We start from the raw sequence: 23,060 nt of genomic DNA on the forward strand, positions 1-23,060 counted from the left end.
TTTGCTGAACAGCTGATAATGTTACAAAAATTCTAAGCCTCTTGATATCATTGGAATCACTCTAGAATATTATCACACTGAAGCTGGAAATCATTTCTTTGCTCCAGGATTTCCAGCTTCTTAAAGCAGCAGCTATCCAAGGAAGAAACCAGTACTTAGAGATTTGAATTTTTCTGGTCTGTTTTCTTAACTTCCAGGGAAAGAGTCCACAGCATGGCTAAGTTTTTCTATGTCTTGAGTGAGGGTACACCCAAAGTGAAATTCATGTATAATACCAGTATTCTGAATGGTCATCATTTTTCCATAATGCATGTTTTCTGTTTTAAGGTCCTCTTGATGAAAAAGTACCTATTGCGTCCACATTGTTGAGGAAAAGATATAAATCAAAACAGCCTTTAAGAAGCATCAACAGTGATTCTTCACTTAATCAATTTTGTGAACATCTCACTGAATTGGTTATTTTCTATGTAAGTTCTAGCATTTCTGATTGCGCCGAAGACAGTGGAAAACAGAAATCATTGGCAATACCAGATTCAACTTTTAAAAGGTTTATTTTAGTTAAGTCCCAACTGTTTGGGAGTCGGTCATTTTCTATTAGTGGACTTGCTTTGAACACTTCTGAAATCATTATTCAAATCCTTTTTAATAGTGGCATTTTAAAGGCAGATATACAAAAAGTGCTTCAGGTGAAGACAGAATATATTTACTGCCCACAAGTAATTGTGACTCAGTTTGACGATCTCTTTCAGGATCTCTTAGTAGGAGTGACTCACGTTTTGTCCAGAGAACTAGGAATAAATCATCAGCCTGACAGCAAAGGAAAAAACAAATTGCTTCCAGTACTTAAAAGTCAGAGGTTGCCCATTGGCAACAAAGCCAAAGGGATGAAAAGACAAGCAGGCCCTGGAGGTTGTAAATCATCTCCCACTCGTCTAATTAATCAACTAGTACAAAAAAATAAACTAAAATTTCTGGCATATAAATTAGACACTCTAGTTGGTAGCCTAAAAACTCATGAATCTAAAGAAGTAGCTAATAAGATTTTTGATATTGTTTTAGATGTGTTTTTGCCAGATGAATGTCCAAATTGGGATACGGAGTCTTGTAAAATAGCAAGAGGAATGTCCCTCTCTTCAAATAACCAGCAATATCCTAGAATACCTAGAAATAACCTACAGTTCTCCCCAAAATCAGTTTTTCTTATGAAAGTTGTGTGTGAAAACAGACTACTTTCAGAAAAATATCCAACCAAGAACTTTCTTATAAATAGTCCTTTTGCTGATGCAGTATCCACAGAACATCAACTATTCAACATACTTCAAGATGTAGAGGATTACTGCAAGGAAATAATATGTGGCTCACCATTTGAAGGATATGATATGTCAGACATGGATCAAGAATATATGCTTAATGTTATTTCTCACAGCTTAGTAAAATCCTTGATGGATAAACTGTTATGCAGCATGCAGCCAACTCCCAGAAGGCCAGCTTTTACAAATGAGCAATTAACATATAGAAAAAGAACAAAACTTCCTAGTTTTCCCAAAACAAAAAGACCAGAATTAAAAGAATCAAGACAGGGTAAAGACTCCATAAGATCCACGAGTTATGACAGCAAGCCTTTGACAGCATCAGCGAATAATCTTAGGGCAATTCATTCCAAAATGCAAGCCCCATTTGGTAGACAATTTTCACAAAAATTTCCTTCTCATTCTCTTCAAAGACCAGGTGAAGAGGAAGTGAACTCAAAGGCCATTCTTAATATGCAATACCCAGAAGGCATGTACACAGGAGTTTACTCTGCCGCATTTCTGGAGGAAATAATTGTAGACATTTTTCTCAATCTCTCCACTTCATTGCAAGGCAGAAACTTAAACATCACTAAAACCCAACTGAATGAGATGATAATACTAGATGCCATCTCTGTGGTGAATGAGTTTAATAGTGCACGAGTCACTGTTTTGCGGAATATTGTAGAAAGGAAATGTTTTCCACCTTTCTCTAAAGAAACTGTTAGTAAGATTTCTGAGTCCGTTTATAGTGATGTTTCATGCAACTATGCACGGCACATTACCTGTGGCAGTCATCTGGCACATGCTACCACCTCAATAGCAGAACAGATAACTAATGGTATATTGAGGGAGAGTGTAGACTACCAACTCCCAGTGTGCTTCATAGGAAAGCTCATGCCTAGTTCATATTACCCTCTCAATGCTGAAAATATACTGCAGAAACTTCAAAACAATCTGAGAGAACTGAATTACCAAAGTCAATATTTAACTGGCTATAGTACCATGTTATCATACTCATTTTTAGAAAATGTCATCAGAAGACTGTTATCTCAGTTCATTCCTCCACCCCATAAGTCTTCTTGCTTGGAAAAGAAATATTTAAGAACTTCAGATTTTAATGAGATATCCACCTGTATAATAAATAAAGTTATGTTAACCATTTCAAAGCATAAGATTTGGCTCACTAAGTATGATTGCAAATACCTATGTACAGAAAAAAACCTTCAAAATATGGTGGAGTCTATTTATAATAATATTTTGCAGATGTCTGATTCTCTCGGGTCAATACAAAAAAGTATAATAAGCCAAAGCCCAATTATGGTTGACCAAATAGCTAGTCTCATTATTCAAGAGATTATAGAAAAACATCTTCAACCCTTTTTGTGTGGAGAGGGCTTACCTCATTCACTGGCTCCATTGAATAAAATACCAAATATGGTTAAAGAGATTCTCAGTGAAGTCACAGAGTCACACAGACTCCAGAAACCATCAACACTAGGGATGGATTTTTATCCTCATACATTTGTAGAAGAAACTGTTGCCAGGCTTTTATCAAAGGTATTCAATCCAAAATATAACTCTGAGTGTGAACTGGATAAAATCACCCAAAAAATAGTAAGCTCAATTAATAACCATTTTAGCAAAGCTAAAATCTGCGTTCTTCGTGATGACCAAGAGCAGTCTTTCCCCAGTGTAGATGTAGATGCTGTGGATAAACTTGTCAATTCAGTTTATGAGAATGTTCTGAAATGGCAATGCCTGGAACCAGAAGTCGATACTAACATACTCAGGGACAGTGATATTTTTGCAGAAAATATTGCCAATTTAATTGTAGCAGCAATTTCTGATTATCTTTTCCATCCACTGTTTTCTGGGGATTTGTCAACTTCATCCTATGCTATGTTAACAGCAGAGAACATTATTCAGAACATCTTTAGTGACATCAGTGAATCTACCAACCCAAGCCAGCATTTTTCTCCATATAACACCTTGGTGCCTTACACATTTTTGGAAGACATAATCAGAGTACTGTTAATGAGAATTTTTCCTTCTGCATTTAGCATGGCTCCATTCTGTGAAAATCTCAAAGATAAATCAGGAATTCATTGCAGTGAAATCTCTTCAAAGTTAATTGATGATATTAAGATGAAAATTTCCCAACATGAAATTCAATTTTCAAAAGATGAAGAAGGAACTAAATCTGTTTATTCAGAGGATGCTGCTCAACATCTCGTTGACTCCGTATTCAGCAACATCCTGCAAAACTTTGGGCCCCAAGAAACAATTGAACAAGATATCACAAGCACTAACAATGTTCTCATCGATAGAATAGCAGGTTTTATCATTAAAAATGTCTGTGAGCAACATCTTCATCCTTTTGTGTGTGGAAAGTCATCACTTCCTCCTTCATCTACATGCTTTGATGATGCCAAAAGGCAACACTCTTTTGCCCGTGTTTACTCTTCAGCCCTTTTGGAAGATGTGATCTCTGGGGTTTTAAGCAAAATATTCCACAGGATGTTTGGTATTGTACAAACAAAATCATTAAGAGATTCAGAAAAAGAACTGTTGCAGAAAGCCGAAAAACTCATATATTTGATAACAGAGGAATTCTCAAAAGCTCAAGTTAACAACATAGAAAATGCTAAGGAACAATTGTGTTTGCCACCAGTACATAAAGACATAGTGATCAAAATTATTGATACAGCATACAGCAAAGTTTTACAAGAATATGAACTGGAACCTGATACGGACTTTCTCAGTGACACAAAGACATTGGCTGAAAGGGTAACTAAAATTATCATGGGTGAAGTTTTTGATTTGGGGATTCATCCAGATTTCATAGCAAAACTGCCTTTACATTCATATTCAAAACTCAATACTGATGTTTTGATGAAGAGAGTTCATTACGCTATTAGTAATTCAAGAGTCTGTAGACAGACTTATACAACATATACTACCATATTATCACATACACATTTGGAAAAAATAATCACACAAGTTTTATCGCAGATAAATCTATTAAATTGCAATGCAGGAGACCCAGACTATTCACAGTCAGACTTCAATAACACAGATACGAGACTGATTGATGAGATCATGTCAATAATTTCTAAACATGCAATATGCATTATTAAACATGGAAATGAAAAACAAAATGTGATTTCAGAAAAAGATATAGAGATTATGGTCAATGCCATTTATGCTGATATTTATCATTCAAATTTATACCGCTCTCTTACAAAAGATAAAAAAGACTTAAGTAATATACCTGCTACAAAAATAGCAAGTTATATAATAAAAGAACTGTTTAACCATCACCTTGAGTCATTTTTATCTGGAGATAAAAGTCTTCCTTCAGATACAGTTGATGAGATTTATCAAACGAGAGCAGTAGATCCTAAACAAAGGGAGTTAGCTCTCATTGTGAATTCAGCTGTCTTTTTGGAGGAAGTAATTTCTAAGCTTTTATGCAAAATCCTTTATACATTCTCATATAATGACTTCACTGCTGAAAACCCACATAAAGCAAAAGCCGACATTACTGACATTGTTACAATATTAGTAAAGTCAGTTGTCCTGGAGTTCACCACATCACAGATTCTAGTTACAGATCACTTGGATGAAAACCTGTATATTTCAGTGACATATAATGAAATGGTTAAAAAAGTGGTCAACCAAGTGTATGAAAAAATAACTGATTATAACGCTATACAAAGCGATACCATCAGTCTTGGAAAAAATATATATTATTTACTGTTAGAAGAAATTTATGATTATCAGATAGAGTCATTAGTTTGGGGAGAATTAGCAATTTCTTCCTATTCCTCCCTCCATGAAGAAAACATCATCAGAAATGTGCTTGACATCATCAACAATGATGGCAATGTCTTACCATCATGCATCACTGTATTGTCTCATTCCATTTTAGAAAATATGATTTTCAAGCTTCTGGCACATATGTTCCCTTCATCTGAAACTGGACTAAATGAAGAAAGGGTATCACCAGATCATGAGTTTGTGGATGCAGCTTCAAAACTAACTGATGAGATTATAACAGAAATTTCTGAACATGAGATTAGGCTTGCCACAGCAGACGAGCATGCACCAAGTATGCAGTTAGGGGCAATTGAGAACTTTGTTGACTCCATATGTAACCATATAACGAAAAACTTTAAATTCCAAGATGAAGCACAAAAAGATACATGTAAAAAGGGAGGCTTGTTCCTCAGACAAATAGCTAGTTTTATCATGAAGGAAATTATAGCCCACCATCTGCAGCCATTTTTGCATGATGAAGACTCACCTCTCAGGTGCTTACCTGAAGCAGACCCTGCCACTGAACTCTTGTATCCTGGTAAGGAAAAAATACAGTCCTCCCCACAACCTTCTATATATCCTGCTGCATTCTTGGAAGATGTTGTAATTGATCTTACTCGCAAATTTTATAGTCTCATGAGTATCACTGAAAATCCTAAAGACAAAGAGCTATCAGAAAGAGACCTCATGGGCATGAGTATAAAATTTGTAAATGCCCTGATAGGGGAATTTAGGAAGAGTGAAATTAAAGTTCTAACGAATGCTGAAGAAATGCCTTCATTTCCACCAGTAGATAAAGGGAGAATCAATAAACTATCTGATTCTGTGTATGACGAGGCCATGGAAATCTATGGATCTAACAATTTTCCAAAATATGCCAGAAATAAGACTGCTATAGGGATGATTGCTACGTTAGCCCTCAAGGCAATCTCTGCTTTCAAGATTCAACCACTTTTTTCAGGAGGCTGGTCTACCATCTTCTCATTTCTAGATGTAGATAACATTATCCAAAGAGTCCAACACCTACCAAATGACACCTTTACAGAGATAAATGGAAGCTTGAAAGTAAATCCAGTTTCTTCACCTGAACAATCATCATCACGTACTCCTCTAACTTCAGACCTCAAAGACAAAATGGGCACTTCAGAAGCTAGTAAAGGAGCACTTAATAGAAAAGATAATTTCAAAAGTAACACTGATGATCTGTTCCCTTCTACTATAACTAGCATTATGAAGAGCAAAGTAACTTCCCTAGCACCAGGTTTACCCAAAGATGGGGCAAATAAAAAGGGGAATGAAACAAAGAAGGAAAGTGCAATTGGAAAAGGTAAAGAGAAGTTATCAGAAGTCACCTTAACAATCAGTGAGAGAAGTCAAGATATTCAGGGGCGAGGCTGGAGTCCAGCCCTGACAAAGAATGAAATCAAGAAAGACAGTTTGGCTAGAAAAGATGAGAAAGGACAAGCTGATGAGTTACACCATTTTTCATCAGCTACTGATGACACAAACAACAAAGTTATATCTGAACCCAATGTAAAAATCTATAAGAGTAGCAAAAAAAGAGAAAGTTCATTAGAAAAAGAATTACCACATCTGAAATCTGAGGTGAGAAACAGAGGGAATCAAGAGGAGAGGACAGATTCTCCGGCTGACAGAATCATGGGTAACAAACTGATCTTGCATCCACAAAATATCACTGAAAGTATTGACAGAAATGCCTTAGAATTATATTCTTGCCAAGACCCAATAAATGATGCAAAACCCCCAAATTGCCTTGGTGATAAAGCCGCATATGTAAAAGCCGATGACAAGTATTTTGCAGAGCCTACTTCAGTGGAGACAGCTCAACAAAATGCTCCTGCGAAAAGGGGAAAGAATGAGAAAAGGAAAGATAAAGAGATCAATCTTATGATTCCACCAGAAAATAACCTGAGGATTTTCCCTGCCAACTTTTTGGAAGATATCATCTCTGAAATAATTAACAAATTAATTTTCTCTTCCTCACCAGGCACCGATGATTATGATGCAAATCAAGATGTAACTGATCATGTAAATCAACCTGAGCTCTATGACACCGCTATAAAACTGATTGATTCCCTACTGAAGGAGTTTTCAGATGCTCAAATTAAAGTATTAAAACCCAATCAGGGAAGTAAGTTCCTACCATCGACAGATCCGATCTCATCAGTTTGTGAAGTACCTCTCAGGCAAAAAGAGCCCTCTGTGGCTAAAACATCTCCTGAGATAAAAATGACAGTTATGGATAAAGCGCCACGGATGCCTAAAATGGCTACTGAAACATCTTCAGCTGAGGCACTTTTAATGACTGAAATACCATCCATTGATAAAATGTTGGTCAACAAGATAGTTCACTCGTCAATCTGCAGAACCTTACAGGAGTATACGTCCCGAAGCTCCATTTGTAAGGACATAAATAGTAACGGAGAACATCTAGCAAGAAAACTATCCAATGCAGTAATGAAAGAAATTGTCCAGCATGAAATAAACTTGCCACTTTATGATGAGGTTCCAGCTTCAGTGTGTTTGCCCCTAGAATCTAAGGAGGTTATGAAAAGGGTCCGGAGGTTTGCCCAAACAGCTTGCAAAGAATGTCAAACTTCCTCGCCATATACCATAATGCTGCCTAATGATTTTTTAGAAAATATAGTTTCTTCCCTTCTATCAAAAATCTTCTCGAGAGTACTCAACACTAAAACAGAAATATCTGAGGATAATTTGTCCTCAGAATTGGATTTCCTTCAAATGAAGTTAGTAAGTACAATTATGGTGCATATTTCCAACGATGAAGATATGATTCTGCAGAATGTCAAATCCTTACATCCTAATGATGATGAAATTATTCAATTAGTGGCTCAGACAATTTACAATAATCTCTTGCCACAATTTGGATCTCAAGAGAGCATACAACATTGTGTCAGTAGTGGTTGCAAAATACTTTCAGAAACCATAGCTAATTTGGTTGTACGGGAAGTGGCTGGCAATCAGTTGCAGAATTATTTTTCTGGAGAGTTAACACCACCTCAGTGTACAGAAGCTGACATTGTTGTTGAAAATATCCTTAAAGATATCATCCAAACCTCTGAAGTTCCCCAGCCTCAGCTGTCACAGACTTACAAGCTACCTTTTAACATAATAGAAGAAATTGCTGTAAATTTGTTGTCAAAGCTTTTATCTGTGTTTCCAAAAGTGGAAAAGAAACAGAGCAATTCTCTAAATACTGAAATGCAAAAAATAATCTCAAAAATCCTAACTTCATTCCAAGAATATATATCCAGAAGTCAGATTACAGTTGTCCCGCAAACCCAAGAATCATGCACTCTATCTTTAGCAGACAGCACAAGTATTGAAAAAGTAGCTACTACTGTTTATAATAGTGTTTTAAAACACTCTGGCTCCCATATGTCAATGTATAAAGATTTGATGGGCAAAAGCAGTGTCCTCTCTGATATAATAGGATTTTTAATGGTGAAGGAAATTTCCAGTTCAGAATTTCATCAAGCAAAGGAAGAAGCATCAAGTACAGAGCTAGTTTTTGAAACTATTAGTATTATGGAAAAAGTGGTTAAGATTATTGATGACCTTAAGTCAAAGGAAAAGCCTTCAGCTGAGAAAGAGACTGTGTTAGATGCTAAGGTTGTAGAGGAAATGGTTGCCTTGTTCTTGGCTAAACTAGTGAAGTTGCCAAGTGCCTTAAACAAAGATGCTAAAGACTTATCAAAGCCTGAATTAATTAAACTTGCATCTCAGTTGACAAAATCAGTGACAGCGGAACTTTCCAGGAATAACATTAGTGTTAGAGCTGCTAATCCTGAAGAAAATATTTTAAATCCAAAAAGTATGAAAATTATTTCTCAGATGGTCGATTCTGTTTATAATCTAGTATTGCAACAATCTGGGACATACAAAGAACTGTATTATGATATCAAAGTTGCCAACCACTTCTTCCCTAAAGAAGTAGCTTCATTGATTGTCAGCAAAGTTTCAAATTGTCCACTCGAAATGATTAGCCCAAAAGATTCAAATGCTGATCTCTTTGGCAATCTGGACGTCAGTCAGATTGTTGAAAAGGTGCATGAGCATGCTGTTGAAATGGAACCTGAGCTAGAGCCATATGCATTAGATCAAGATTTAAGTGAAAAGGATGTTCCGATTAAAATAATTCCTCACCGTGGAAAACAACCAATCAAAATCGACCCAGACATTGTTGCAGGTCACTTAGGAGTCCTATCTATTAAAACACAACCTCTCGAGAAGCTTCAGATGGACTGTTTGGCTAGAACCAGACATAACATTGAAACCCTAAGAAAAGCATCAATAAGTGGGAGGAATTACTCAATATACCATACTCCTGATGAAGGAACAAGAAGGAAAGAAAAACGCATCTCACTGGATAAGGCCGGAAGACTGAATGTAAAGCCTCGTGAGGTAAGTGCAAAGGCAGTGGTTGAGAAGAAATTGGTTGTGAGATCTGGTTGTCCTGTGATTTTCTTCCTTAGGTAGATTATACAGATGCATGTGATCAGTTTTCTCCTGCCCAGCCCACTAGAATTAGGCACTCTGATTCATCCAATAGAGTTTTCTGCTTTCCTTGCATTTACCCCTTCAGTACTGTGGCTCAGTGTAAAGGTGACAGGCTAATAGAACTAGATAACAATATAGGCAAATACCTTTAACAACAAACCAGGTTGATTGAAATTGTAATACTCATTTGGTGACTTGGGAGAAATGTAATGTTTACAAATGCCTGTTCTTTTTTTAAAGATGTACATAGTCATAGTAATATGTGGGTCCAAAAGGACCAGGTAGGATATCAGCTAAAACAGCCTCTATCAGAGATTTAAATCCTCATCTTAAGATACCATGGTAGAGTGTTGTGTGTATTTAACTATCAAGAAACATTAAACTGCAAGCTCTTCAGAGTTCTTTCATTCTTGTTACATCACTTTCATTACACAAGACCCTTCCACGTCCCCATACTCTTACATCCTCAGGACATACCCAATTTCATTCCTATTTTTCCTACTTTATCCTTATCCTAGACCCAGTTGCTTTATGCTACTAATTTATGAACCAGTTTCTCTGCTCTGGAGGTACTTAAATAATGAGAAATTGAAACACCAAAAAGTTTTCCTTGATACAAGTCAACTACTTAGAAAGAAATAGTTCTGTTCACTGATCTTAGGGCACAAGGACATAGGGATGGTCTTGTCAGAGGTGGAGTTACACTGCTCCCACCCCACGTCCTCATGTAATACCAGAGCCCCTTGGATCAATGAGCCTCATGCACTTGTGGTTTGCATTCTCACTAAAGGGTGTAGCCTGTGACTACACGCTGAGCAAAGTTCTATAGAACCAACTACCTGATGCATGTTTCCCTTAGCCTTACTTCCCAATCCATTGAACTAAGTCTTAGAGCTGATGACTACTTTGATGGGTTTGTTTTTTGTTTTTGTTTTCTTGGTCTCAAATACTGAGATTATCATGGACTCAGGTGGAATCTCCTTGGTCCTTACTTTCTTGGACAAGATGAATGTCCCTTCCAGCTCTAAAATGTCCTTTTCTTTCTGGATTCTCAAAATAACATTACTGTTTACTTAGTGAAGTCTTCACTTTTATTTAAGTAATTCCTTGGACACAATCTGTGTGCCTACAGTGTAGAATATCATTCCCAAATCGTTCCTCCTTAATCATCTGCAGAAACATCCTTCAGTTCTTGGTTACCTGCTTGCTTCTCTTGCATCTTTTATCAGCACTTTATCTCTTTATAGCCCAGAGGAAGTTGGAAGAGAATAACTAATCCAAAACTATACCTACAAACTTTCAGGGGAGCAAAAGCCTTCTGAGAAAAGTAAACATAGATAGCTCATCTAAGACAGATCCTTTGTGGTTATCTGGATAGCAGTGCTAGACAACACCTGGGCTGTTCCTCAATTAGAGATCTACAAACAGGGCTTTATTTATCATTTTAAGGTACCAAAACTCCGCAGTATACCAGACACATATCCATTAAAGATTTATACAGTGACACATACCAAAGCCACATATAATGACTTTTGAATCATTGAACAGCTATTTCCTTCCACCACAGAAAATCAAAATTGATTGTTTCCATTTCTTATAGAAGTTCTTTCTGTTTTACACAAAGCATATTCCTTTAAGGCAGAATTTATCTGAAAATTTGGTGTTGCGGTGTCACAGAGATTTAAGATTGATAACTCAAATTAATGTAAAGTCTGCAGCATTATCCAAGGCTACAGAAATTAGACCTATCTTTTCCTTGATCTGTGTTTAACTTTGCAAAATGGAAAATAACATTTGACCAGGGAGGTGAGAAAAAATGATTTACTCTTTGAAGCTCCCTTTGGAAAATATGTCCAAAGGTTTAGTGTTTAGTGGGGTGAGGAATGACCATTCAGAGTCCTTCACAATTGAGCTATTATTCATCATTTTAAGAATCCAAGTAAGAATCCAAATAAGAATCCAAGTCAGCCAATACCTTGTCTTTTTTCATGAAATTGCCTGTACTTGGAATGCTGTATCTGTGGTTAAATTGTTCTATAATTAATTCCCTACTACGAAGTTTAGAAAACATGTTATCCCCATGCTTACATCTGTTACAAAACTTTCAAGGTAAGTGATGGAATAGAATGTAATTAAAGTATCTGTACCCTTTGCATTTCTTGAAAAGTAAAAAGTTTGAAGCAAAAGAAAGAACCCTAGGTTCTTTTCTTTGGACTGCAGTGAAAATTTTGAATATAAAGTAATTATAGAAATGAACAAATATTGCTTATCATTCGCACTTAATTCTTTTAAATATATTACTTGTGTATAAGTAAATGGCATTTGAAGATAAGTAATTTTTACTAAATTGAAACTAAAGTTGAAAATTGCTTTATTACAATAGAAACACAGGAAAAGTGACTAAAGCAATTTTTTTTCACATTGTCTCTTCAATTCCAGGCTGCTAGTAGGAATTCATTTCCGAATTTAATGAAGCCTGACATCACCAAAGTGGAGCTTTTGAAAGATGTCCAGAGCAAAAAGGATCTTATTATTAGATTAGTGATTCATGATATTAAGCAAGAAATTTCAGAAAATAATGAAGACGAGAGCTTCACTTCTGATGAAGATGAAGTTGTGTTACAAGAGATTGTCAAAGATGAATTTCCAGAAGGTCCACTCGAAGATCAAGTAAAAGAAGACATAAAGCCTATTACCAGCACAGCAGCCAAGCCACTGATGAACAAGAACAGTCTGGAAAAAAGTTTGTCATTTGGAAAAAGATGTCACCGCAAATCCGTTTTAACTACAAAAAATATTGAAGCATCACCAACTCAATGGACAGAATCTACAGATACACAAACAAAATTTATTTCTAAACCCTCAAAATTCTCAACTGAAACAGACCCTTCTTCCTTTTCGGGAATTAACACAGAAAGTGTAAGTGAGAAATGTGACTTGCAGGGCTGGGTTACTAAAGAAAAGGTATTTTCACACACTTAGACCAAATAAAGGATGTTGGGAGTCTCTCCCTACTCTGATGATATTTACCCCAAAAGGGAAATGATTAACAAATGAAAACAGCACCCTCAACTGGAAAAAAGGGAAGGAAAAAAAGAGTCCTAACAACGTGGAAACTAGTTAGGAGACATGCAAGCTGATTATTTAAAATAATAGGTGTCATTGTTCTCTGTACTCTGACCAGTAGATACTCATTGGAAGTTTTCTGCACAGAAACTCCATGCTAGTGGGCAGGACCATAAGAGAGGTCATAGGGGGGAAAAATCATACAAATTCAGCCTACCTGGGCTTGGATTCTGGCTTTGCCACTTTGTAGCTATGTGACCTTTGAACAAGTTACTTAATCAACCTTTTTTTGTTGAAATTTATTTGCCCAACTTGTTGAAACATGCAAGTTAATCAAAGTATGCTGAATATTCCCACTGCAGTCCACCCATAAATCTCACTATCACCCTCACGCGACGCTCCTATCCCTGGTCCTATATCCTAGTGATGGCTTCACTGACTTCTTGGGTTGACCCTCCCTCCAAAATTGTACCATACCATGTGTTTGGAGAATACATATGAATTGGGCTTTCCTGGCAAGACAGTTCTCTGGATTGTCCATTTATAATAGTTCCCAAATTGGCCCAGAAGCTGCAGTGAACTAGAGGAAAAACAAAAATACAGACTTACAGCTCTGGCCAGTTCAGGAGCTCCCAAGGTCAATATCCTTTACACAAACGCTGATTTATTTCCTGGGAAGCCATGTGAGATTTCATGACCAAATATAACGTGCCTGGTTTAAATGCTGGCTACATAGATAACTAAGCAAATGTAATATATTTTACTTGATTTATTGCAAATTCTTTGTGTAATTCCTGACTTGTACTTTTCCAGGTAGAAGAAATGAAATCTAGTACTGAACCGACAGATTACTTCATACATAGACTTATGAGTGCATCCTCATACGATGAAGATGATCTGCCTTCGTTTACTAGGTACATTCAGTTGAAACAATACGAGTTGATTAAGAAAATAAAAATCTGGAATGAAACTATATTGATAAGAAGGATGGGTTCCTCAGATAAACCTGGGAGGAAGCCAGCATTTAGCCCCTCAACCTCCCTTCCTTCACTCCTCTTGTTCCCCTCTATAGTTACTTCCTGGACCGCTCATCCCCTGCTTCTCACCCACTCCTATCTACCTGGCCTCTACTTCCCTTCCCTTGGGACCTGTGGTCTATTTATTATAGTTAGATTAAGTCTTTGACTAATGTATTAGACCCTTGAAGTTGAGAGAAAAATCTTGGGTAACAATAGGCCCTGCACTAATGGCTGACCTAAAGGGGTTTCTACTTAGTTCCCTTAAGCACCTAAATGCTCAAAAGTGTACAACTGACTATCAGAGGAATCCCAAGCATGGAGGGAGTGAGGTAAGCTGGAGCATTCAGGGAAGAATTCTCAAAAGCAGTGGCGTTTAAGTTGGGCGTTAAAGGATGGATAAGATTTAGATAAAATCATCTAAGTTGGGGGTGTCTGTAAGAGAAAAGCCAAAATAAGTGACATTCAACTGGATAAGGAAATTGTGTTAAATGTACTCAATGGCACAATACTGAGCTATTAAAAAATGTGAAATTGTGCCTTTTAGGACAATATGAATGGATCTTGAGGTAATTATACTAAGTGAAATAAGTCGGAAAGTGAAAGACTATTAAGAATGCCTTCATTCATTTGTGGAATATAAATAACCAAAGAAAGCAAACTGGCAAAACGCAACAAAAATAACTCTTAGACTCTGAAAATTGTAGTGGTTTCCAGAGGGGAGGAGGGTGGAGGAGGCACACTGCAGGGTGTGGGCGCTGGAGCTGTGTTGGCGGGGAGGGAAGCATGGGCACATGCCTGGAGTATGACTGTATAAATTTATAAATGAATAACAAATCATTAAAGTTGATTATATATGCATATCATGAAAACAAGAAAAACCAAACTCTGCAGTATCTACAGGGGACAGGGAGGAACAGAGTGGACTGTAGGCTTGGAATCTGATGTGTACTTTTTTCTAGAAGAGCCAAACCATATGTACAATTGTTACGTTTACAACAATATTCACAAACTGGGAGGAGCAGCACTTTGTATCATGGGAAAAAGAGTGTAAGGAGAAAAATCTCCCTGGTTGCAACTACGTTCTTTTCTGCCTGCCACGATGAAATTAAGGTTTCTCTTTGAGCTGATGCAAATTCACAGTATCTTCTCCTCACCCACCATTGATCCTACCTCCTGTCATGATTGTTCTAACATACATAATTGATAGTGCAGGCAACTCTCAATTATTGTATCGTTGGAGAAGGGAGGGGTGCATCCAAAATGAAATAAATCAATGCAGCAAACATTTTCATTTGTTTAGAGAACTCAAACCACTTCGGGTTTGCTCCTATGTGCATAATGGCTTTGACAGGTTCTTATCTTTCTACATACATAGAAAATGAAATGTCTCTTATCCTTTTTTAGTGAGGATGAATATCGTTCCCAAGATCCAAGCGCCAAAGTAACAGAAGGTTAGGTGGATTTTTTTTGTTTAAATTAGTACTTAAAAGGACAATTTGTTTATCGATTGTATTGATGAATCTTCCTGTTGTCAAACCTGAAGTTACTACTGAGTTTTCTAATAAATTGATGTGTTTTGAGGGAAGTACTGGCTCTATTAAGCAGTGAACATAAGCCAACTAGTTTACTTTTCCTGAATCACTAGTAAGATTTTATTAATTTTGGTGTGAAGTATGAAATATGATACTATGAATTTTAAAATTACCATGCTCCTCTGGGAAATATCCAGAAATAAGAGTTTATCACATCTCTATGTAGACTGGAACCCAAGCTACCAGGATTTGACATTTTTTAAATATTGTCTATTACCAGAGAATTGTGGGGTCCTTAGAAATCACCCCCAGCCTAATCTCTTATTTTCCATATTAGCACAAGGGCCCTTTGAGTAAGAGAGGTTGTGCAAGGCCATAGCTAGTTACCGAGTTGCCCCTCCTGAGGTCCTCCCCAGTGCTGCTTCTGCCAGTGCACACCACATCCGTCCCAGTGTCTCAGCGAGGAGCCAAGGGCTGTGCCTGGCATTCTAGCAGTCTCACCCTTTTCAGCTTTTTCTGATTACCCAATTTCTGTGATTCTTTGATAAAGTTACTGAGATTATTTCTGTGCTGAAATTTATACATTCATTTTCTAATATTTTGTTTTTCTCACAGATAGTCTTTACTACTCGCGTCTGGACAGGGACAATAGTGTTAAGGTGAGTCTTTTTCACTTCGTAGGGAGCCAGTGGAGCCATGGTAAAAATGACACTGTGGTCAAGGTAACTAAGGGGCTGCCTGTCAGTGTGCTTTGAGGGGCCTTAGGAAACACTGTCTTGTCCACACTTTTTCACACCCAAATCTATCTCAGCTACTGCAGTGTACCTGAAAATCCCTCTATCAAAACTCTCACTTTTGGGTCCAGCCATTGTCCTGTGTCTGTGCGTGGCATAAGCCACGGTGCCACTTAGCCCCTTAGGACAGTTTTGCTCTGGCAGCCTCTAGAGAAAAGCCAGACCAGAGGGAGATGCAGGAATGTGCTAGCCCTAGGTAACTTTGTATCTTGCTTCCTTATCCCCTTCTTGTCTTTGCAGAAATTCACCTCCTTGGTGAGGCCTTCCCTTACCACACCCATGTAAAGTAGACACACACTCCCCTGTCCCTCTTTATTTTTCTTCATAGCACTCAAGTCACCATTCATTCATTCATTCATTCATTCATGCAGCAGTGACTTATCAAGCACCTGCTATATACCGGGCACTAGAGCTAAAGCAGTAGAAGAAAAGGACTAACATTCCTGCCCTCCCCATCTCATACACTATATATATAGTCACTTTATTTTGTTCACCGCCTTAGATGTTTACCCAGCACCTAACACAGAACTGAAATACAGCAATTGCCCAACAAACTTCTGTTGAAAGAACAGCTCTTGCCATCAGAGCCAATTTTTTTAAGATTTATTTATGCATATAAGAACTGGGGTACAGGCCACAGATGAGGAGGGGTGAGAGGATTCACCAGAGACAGAGTGGGGACCAGAACAGGCAGACTGACTGAAACACACTGCTGAGGGGAGCAGCAGGCAAGTTCAACCCTGGCTGCGCATCGCAATCATCTGGCAATAAAAATAACTGATGGCGGGTCCCACCCTGGAGATTCTGACCACTTGGTCTGGGTACATCTAGGCCTTGGGAGGGCTATAAACTTGCCCGGGGACTTGCGTGGCCAGTCAGCATTGAGCAGCAGGCATTTGTGGCACCTGCCCCTCCTACTTTCTTAGGATCAGGACTCTCACACAGGTTGCACATTACAGACACCCGAGAACTTAGAAAGCTACTTGTACTTGACCCCACACCTCAGGGGTTCCTGCTAAATTGGGGTGGGCTCAACATCCTTATTTTCAAAATTTGTCTAGATGGTTCAGTTGTACAGCCAGGGCTAAGAACCAGTACTTTAGATTGGCCTTGTCCCAGTTTATCCCTGAAAGTATCCCAGTTTTTAAAATTTTAATCTATATACTGCTTCACATTCTCTTGTAAGAATGAGAGTCAAACTTCCACCATAATACTCTGTTCCCCATACCAACAGTACGAAATACCCTGCTGTCAGCTCTCGTGCATCTAGGCCTCACTTCACTGACTCATCACTTCCCTTTTAACCACCACCACCAAGTGGCTACATGCAGCCACCACCTTCTCCACCTGTTAGGTGCCCTTTGGGAATCCTGCTGCTCCTGCCATCCAGGAGATGGTAACCGTCCTCAAAGTGAAGCCGGCTCAAGGCCCCAGCCCGGCCCTGCCCCTCCATGCTCCTGCAGCCCCACGCTGCCACTTTCCTGCTGCAGATCTCATGTTAAGAATTCCTTAAAAGGAGGTTGGACATCTCATTCCTTGCAAGTGAAATAGATATCCCATGTCTCCATTCTCGCCCTATCATCATCTCCCAGAGAAGGATCTACAGTGTTTTATTGCTTCCAAGCTCCACAAGGAGGCAGAAGCAAGGCTAATGTTTTTGTGACCTGGCATACCTGAGTCCCTGAAATTATCCTACAGGATATCTGACGTCCAGGCTGGGACCAGCCCTGGGTTCATAATTGGCCAGCAATATAAGAAATAGCCAAAGCCCTGGACAATAATTCTTTGGCTCCATAGAACATCGAGATTATCGTGTACGATGACATGATGCTTGTGCTCTGTCCCTGTGGGTTTCTAGGTATTTCTAGTATTCACTGCCCAACAAAGGGCAGAGGATAAGCTGCGATTTCTCCTTTGTCTTGGCAGTTTGTCACCCTCTATCAACGTGAAAGTTGTCTGGACAAGCTGTCGTCTTCAAAAGAAGGCACTTCAGGTATAACATATTTATCATTTTCTACTAAAGTTCTCGGTGACATCATTTTAATTATACAAGTTTTAATTATCCCCCCCCCCTGCAATGAGTGGCTCATGGCTTGCAGCACCTCGATCCCCCACCAACATAGGGTTGAAAAAATTATACTGCCTGTAGATCATAATTTATAGTTGTTATGCAGGTCTGAGCTGAGCCTCACAGCGAGGGGCAGGGGGTGAGAGGTACTGGGAGTGGCATGTATTCAGTAGTGACTGTGGCGTTCTGCCCTGGCCTTGTCTCCCATCCACCCGGGGACCCACCCTGCAGTCGCTCCATTGCACTGACGACACAGCCACTGCTATGCTCCCCTGTGGGTCTTAAAGTCCTGTGCAAAAGCAAAGATGGAGGTAAAAGACCTACCACTGGTTGCACAGTCAGCAGGCGGCAGCACTTTCCCTTTGAAAGGAGTGAATTGTCAGCCAAAGGGTTGGTTCCCTGTGCCCCTAGGGATGAGCTTCGTGGGTGCTATTGACAGTGCAGAATCCTGGCCCCTTCCCAGCCTTGCCTAAGTCAGTATCTCAGGGAAATGAATTCCAAGCGCCTGCATTTTAAAACAAGATCCTCAAATTGCAAAATAACAAGCTCCATCCTCCCCCCAGAGAGATTTCCAAAACATGGCCTCACAGCACATGCATCAATCCTGCAGCTAAAAGTCTTTCTCTTGCTTTTTCACAGTAGAGATTCCTTTTCTATTCAAGCTTTTTTCTTCACCTCTGCAGAGTTTGGCTTTTTCTTTTTATGTCTTCATTGTTCTTATTTAAACTACCAACATGTGCTAGTACTGCATCATTAATTTGAAAAGCTAAACATTTTCCTCTTTATTTGGGGTTAAAGTTGCTGTCTGCCACCTTAGTTTTAATCATTGATTCTTGAGGTTCCCAAAGTAATATTGCTGAAAAGGTAAAACTGAGGTAACTGCAATAGGTAGAGAAGTACTTTGTCTTTTGTTTGAAGCAGGAAGGTGTGTGCTCTGTTGCCTGTGTTCATCACCTCTTGTCATGAGGCATCAGCAACACAGATAAATGCCCACTCTGTCCTCACAGATACAGCAATCGTTATGTTAGCATAAGCGATGATCTGCTTTAAGAGCTCTTTGCACAAAACAAGTGGTGCAGAAAAATGGGTCCAAATGGAGATTCTTATTGGCCACACAAGTGCTTTATAGCTCACAGGACAAACAGGTGACTTGGGGTCAGTCAACTGAAAACTGACTGAAAGCGAGTGAGAACGGATAGCCTTTTTAATGCACGACTGCTTTCACCCAGACATTAGGCAATGGACACTCGCACGGTCAAGAATGGAAGGTTCCCTCTTATGGAATTAGTTCATGTGGCTCTTTTGACAGACATCTCTTAGGATGAGGCAGGCATACCAGAAAGCCGGGGCACTACTGCAGCTTAACTGCTTTCTACCCACGGAACCTTGGACAAGGTGTCTGGCCTCACTGAATATCTCCTGCTCTCTTCCCAGGGTGTCAAAAGGAGCAAATACTTTGGGAAAGCATATTTAAAATCAAAGGTTACTATGTAAATGCTTTTCTGAATCCTAAATTTTCAATCCCCTAGCCCGACAGCCTCAGGTGGAAAACCCAATGACCATGTTTCTCTTTCGGTTTGTTCACAGACTCCAAAAAGCCCAGTACCTCCAAACAAGGGCTTAACATGCTGAGGAAGGTCCCATCAGTGCTGTCCAAAGTGTTTTCGAGGTCTAATGCCAATGTTCCCAAATCTTCCTCTCCCTCAGCTCCTGACAAGGACAAGCGCTAAAGCTTCTACACTTGAAATCAATAAGCATGCTGACCTTCCTCAAAAAAATAAAAACTTTTGAAGCACGACATTGTGTCCTGCACACTGATTGTATAAGTATTAGAAATAGGAGCAAAGAAAACACAAGGGCCACTGGAGGAAAGAAGGGTTTGATAAATGCTTTTGACAGGCATCTGCCAGCTGGCGTGGGACTCTAGCTCTGCTCTGGAGAGCCCTGCAGCCTTGCTGGGAGACAAGCAAAAGTGGGACAGCAAAAGACAATGTGGCAGCAGGGGTCTATGGGTTCAAAGAAGGGAGTCCTCCAAACACCTCTTTGATTGTGTTTAGCAGCTTAAAAATCACTTTCACCAATCACAAGTTCATTCAATGCTCTGAGTTCATTTAATGCTCAACACCCTGTGAGGTAGTTGCTACCGTTCTCATTTTGCAGGTGAAAAAAATTAAACCCCAGAATGCAAATGAAAATAACCGGAAGGTTACACAAAATACCTTTAAGTGAAGAAAAAAAAAAGAAAGAAAACAAAATGCAGTGTTGTCCGGAATGTCAGAAAAGAGTTACACTATTATGATAGAAAAGTGAAACAATCCAAGTGGGGGATTGGAAGCATATGATTAGGGGAAAATGCTGTAAGAGCCACTGAAAATGACAAGGACAGTGACAACAGAACCAGAAAGGCACATACGAAATAAGTTAAGTCACCACACAAAATAAGACGCACACAGTGAAACAGTCATGTGTCTCCCTTGGGGCTGACTAGGGAACCAAAGAACTTGGGGACTTAAATTAATGATCGTGGAGGCTTTTTTGTTGCTTGCCAATAAAATCATTTCTCTTGTAGAAATATTTTTTTAAAGATTTATTTATTTATGCATACAAGAACTGGTGTATAGGCCAGAGGTGTGGGTGGGGGGTGAGAGCATTCACCAGAGACAGAGCGGGGAGCAGAACAGGTAGATCCACTGAAATACACTGCTGAGGGGAGCAGCGGGCGAGTCAGGAGAGGTCTGCTGCGCCATGTGGGTAGCTTCCTGGCCGGGGATTGAACTCGTGCTGAAGTGGCTGCGGATAGCTTCATAGGATGTGTCTTAACCCCTTGCGCCACCAGGGAGGCCCTTTGTAGAAATATAATCATAATCATTACTGGCATCACTTCTGAAGCCAGTTCTGACCCTAAAGTAAGGGCAATGGAATATCAAATGCTTCCATTCCTTATGAGGCATGAGAAAAAGGAAAGCATTAGTTCAGACTTCTTTTTAATGGCTTTCTTAAAGAAGCTAGGTTATCTCAATCTTCCCCAAAGTTCTCTTCTAACTTCTAAACTGGCAAAAGATATGCCCAGTTTTGACTCATGTTTACTGTAGAGTGAAAAGTGATCAAATTGTTGACTGACGTTCACTATAGAACGTGTAGATTAGATATACAGTGACAACATCTACACATCTGTGTGACGAGTTATACTTTCTAGTGTCTTAATCAATATGTGTCATGGTTCCGCCCCTTTATAGGACCTGGCATATAATTTCAGTATTGTTGATGATTCATCTAGGGACTGACGTATCTTTGATGTCATACTATCGTCATGCTTAATTTATAGAATACTAAATGCTTATCTGGAATGTAAGTGTTGATTACTCCCAAGTGATCAGTATGACTGGCTCTTATCATCTGTTTTTCCACAGGATTTCCAGTAACACTCGCACTAGTCAGGAAGGAAGAACACTAGGTTAAAGCCTTCTAGTGCAAATAATCACACCCAAAATTATGTCTTCTAAGTTTACATTTTCAGATAAAAACAGGAAACATTTGACTTTCTTCTTTGGTCCTAACAGCACAGCTTGGTGCACTTTACGGCCCATTAGAACACCATTTAGAGGATGAGCGGGTTAATCTAGTCAAAGAATTTCAAAACATGTACAGAAGGGATGTCCTGAACCAGATAAGGGTTATCTCCAGCTTATGATGCAATGAATCCATAAGCTGCGAGGACAGATACTGTAAGGTACATGCCCTGGTGAGGTCAAGGAATCAGAAAGAGACAAGGAGACAAGCGTGTGAATCAGGCCACATGAAAGAAAGAGACTGACTGATAGACCAAAAACTAAAAAGTGTTCTCAATGAGCATTTCACTCAATGTGGCTGTTTAGCTGTGAGGTCACTGGGAAGTTGTCCACCAATGAATTCCTGCTGTTTTCCTTGAGGTGAGCCTAGGAAAAGGACATATAAACATGCATTGTTCCCAAAGAGCAACTAAAACTGATGTCTGGCTGATTGTCTCAGGCTGGGCCTCATGCAGGGTGCATGTGACCGCTAAGCTCTCCGACAGCAAGGCGCTTAAGTGACAGGCAACCACAGCTGCTGAGTTCTGAAATCCAACGCTGCAGCAGCTGAAATTCGCCATCACCACAGTTCCGCTGAAACCAGACTTCCCAAGGGTGGCTCCTGGCCAAAGACTGCGTGTGGGAGAAATACTGAGACAAGGCCTCCCTGGTGGCGCAAGGGGTTGGGTACAGCACTGTGGAGCTATCCGCAGCCTCTGCAGCACGGGTTCAATCCCCGGCTGGCCAGGAAACTACCCACATGTGCAGCAGACCTCTCCTGCCTCGCCTGCTGCTCCCCTCAGCAGTGTACTTCAGTCACTCTGCCTGTTCTGTTCCCCACTGTCTCTGGTGGATCCTCTCATCCCCCGCACTTCTGGCCTGTACCCCAGTTCTTGTGTGCATGGATAAATAAATCTTAAAAAAAAAATAAGATAGGGTTCTGGTTCTGCTTCAGTCCATTGCCTGGTGAGCAAAATGGACACAGGGGGCACAGATAGTCTCGGGCATGGGATGGCAGTGCAGCTGCTAAAGATTTTTCTTGTAATGACCTGGGAAAATTGGGAGGAACAGCCTTGCAGGTGGGGTGATTCAGACTTTTGAAAAATATGGGAGGAATACGAGCTACAAAGACAGTGGAGATGGCTGGATGCCATCGAGCTAATGCCCTACAGCAGGATGACAAATGGGTGACAGTTCATAAGTGGGGAAAGATTGAGAGCGTGAGGGCTTCTGAGGAGCTTACAAACAGGCCCTCATTTCCTGCAATGGAGAAACAAGCACAGCTGAGCAACGAAAAGATAAACTAGAATTGCAGAAGTCCAGGGAGATTAATTGCTCAATATTTAATAAATGACAGGTCAGCTTTGATGAAGTCAGTCA

At 39.5% G+C, this 23,060-nt stretch overlaps 1 protein-coding gene across 1 annotated transcript in view; it reads left to right on the plus strand.

Annotated features, from left to right (window-relative positions):
• The window catches only part of LOC119245898 (fibrous sheath-interacting protein 2-like), a 59,869-nt gene extending 39,945 nt beyond the window's left edge, over nucleotides 1-19,924 (plus strand). The window contains exons 17-23 of the mRNA XM_054695561.1: nucleotides 328-9,557; nucleotides 12,093-12,572; nucleotides 13,533-13,633; nucleotides 15,143-15,189; nucleotides 15,886-15,929; nucleotides 17,991-18,057; nucleotides 19,720-19,924. Coding sequence (XP_054551536.1) covers nucleotides 328-9,557; nucleotides 12,093-12,572; nucleotides 13,533-13,633; nucleotides 15,143-15,189; nucleotides 15,886-15,929; nucleotides 17,991-18,057; nucleotides 19,720-19,862 — 10,112 coding nt within the window. The 3' untranslated portion in view covers nucleotides 19,863-19,924. The remainder of the gene's footprint in view (nucleotides 1-327; nucleotides 9,558-12,092; nucleotides 12,573-13,532; nucleotides 13,634-15,142; nucleotides 15,190-15,885; nucleotides 15,930-17,990; nucleotides 18,058-19,719) is intronic.
• The last annotated feature ends 3,136 nt before the right edge of the window (nucleotides 19,925-23,060 follow it).

Source organism: Talpa occidentalis, unplaced genomic scaffold (genome assembly GCF_014898055.3).
Source record: "Talpa occidentalis isolate TD23 unplaced genomic scaffold, MPIMG_talOcc4v2.1 talOcc4.15, whole genome shotgun sequence".
NCBI lineage: Eukaryota > Metazoa > Chordata > Mammalia > Eulipotyphla > Talpidae > Talpa > Talpa occidentalis.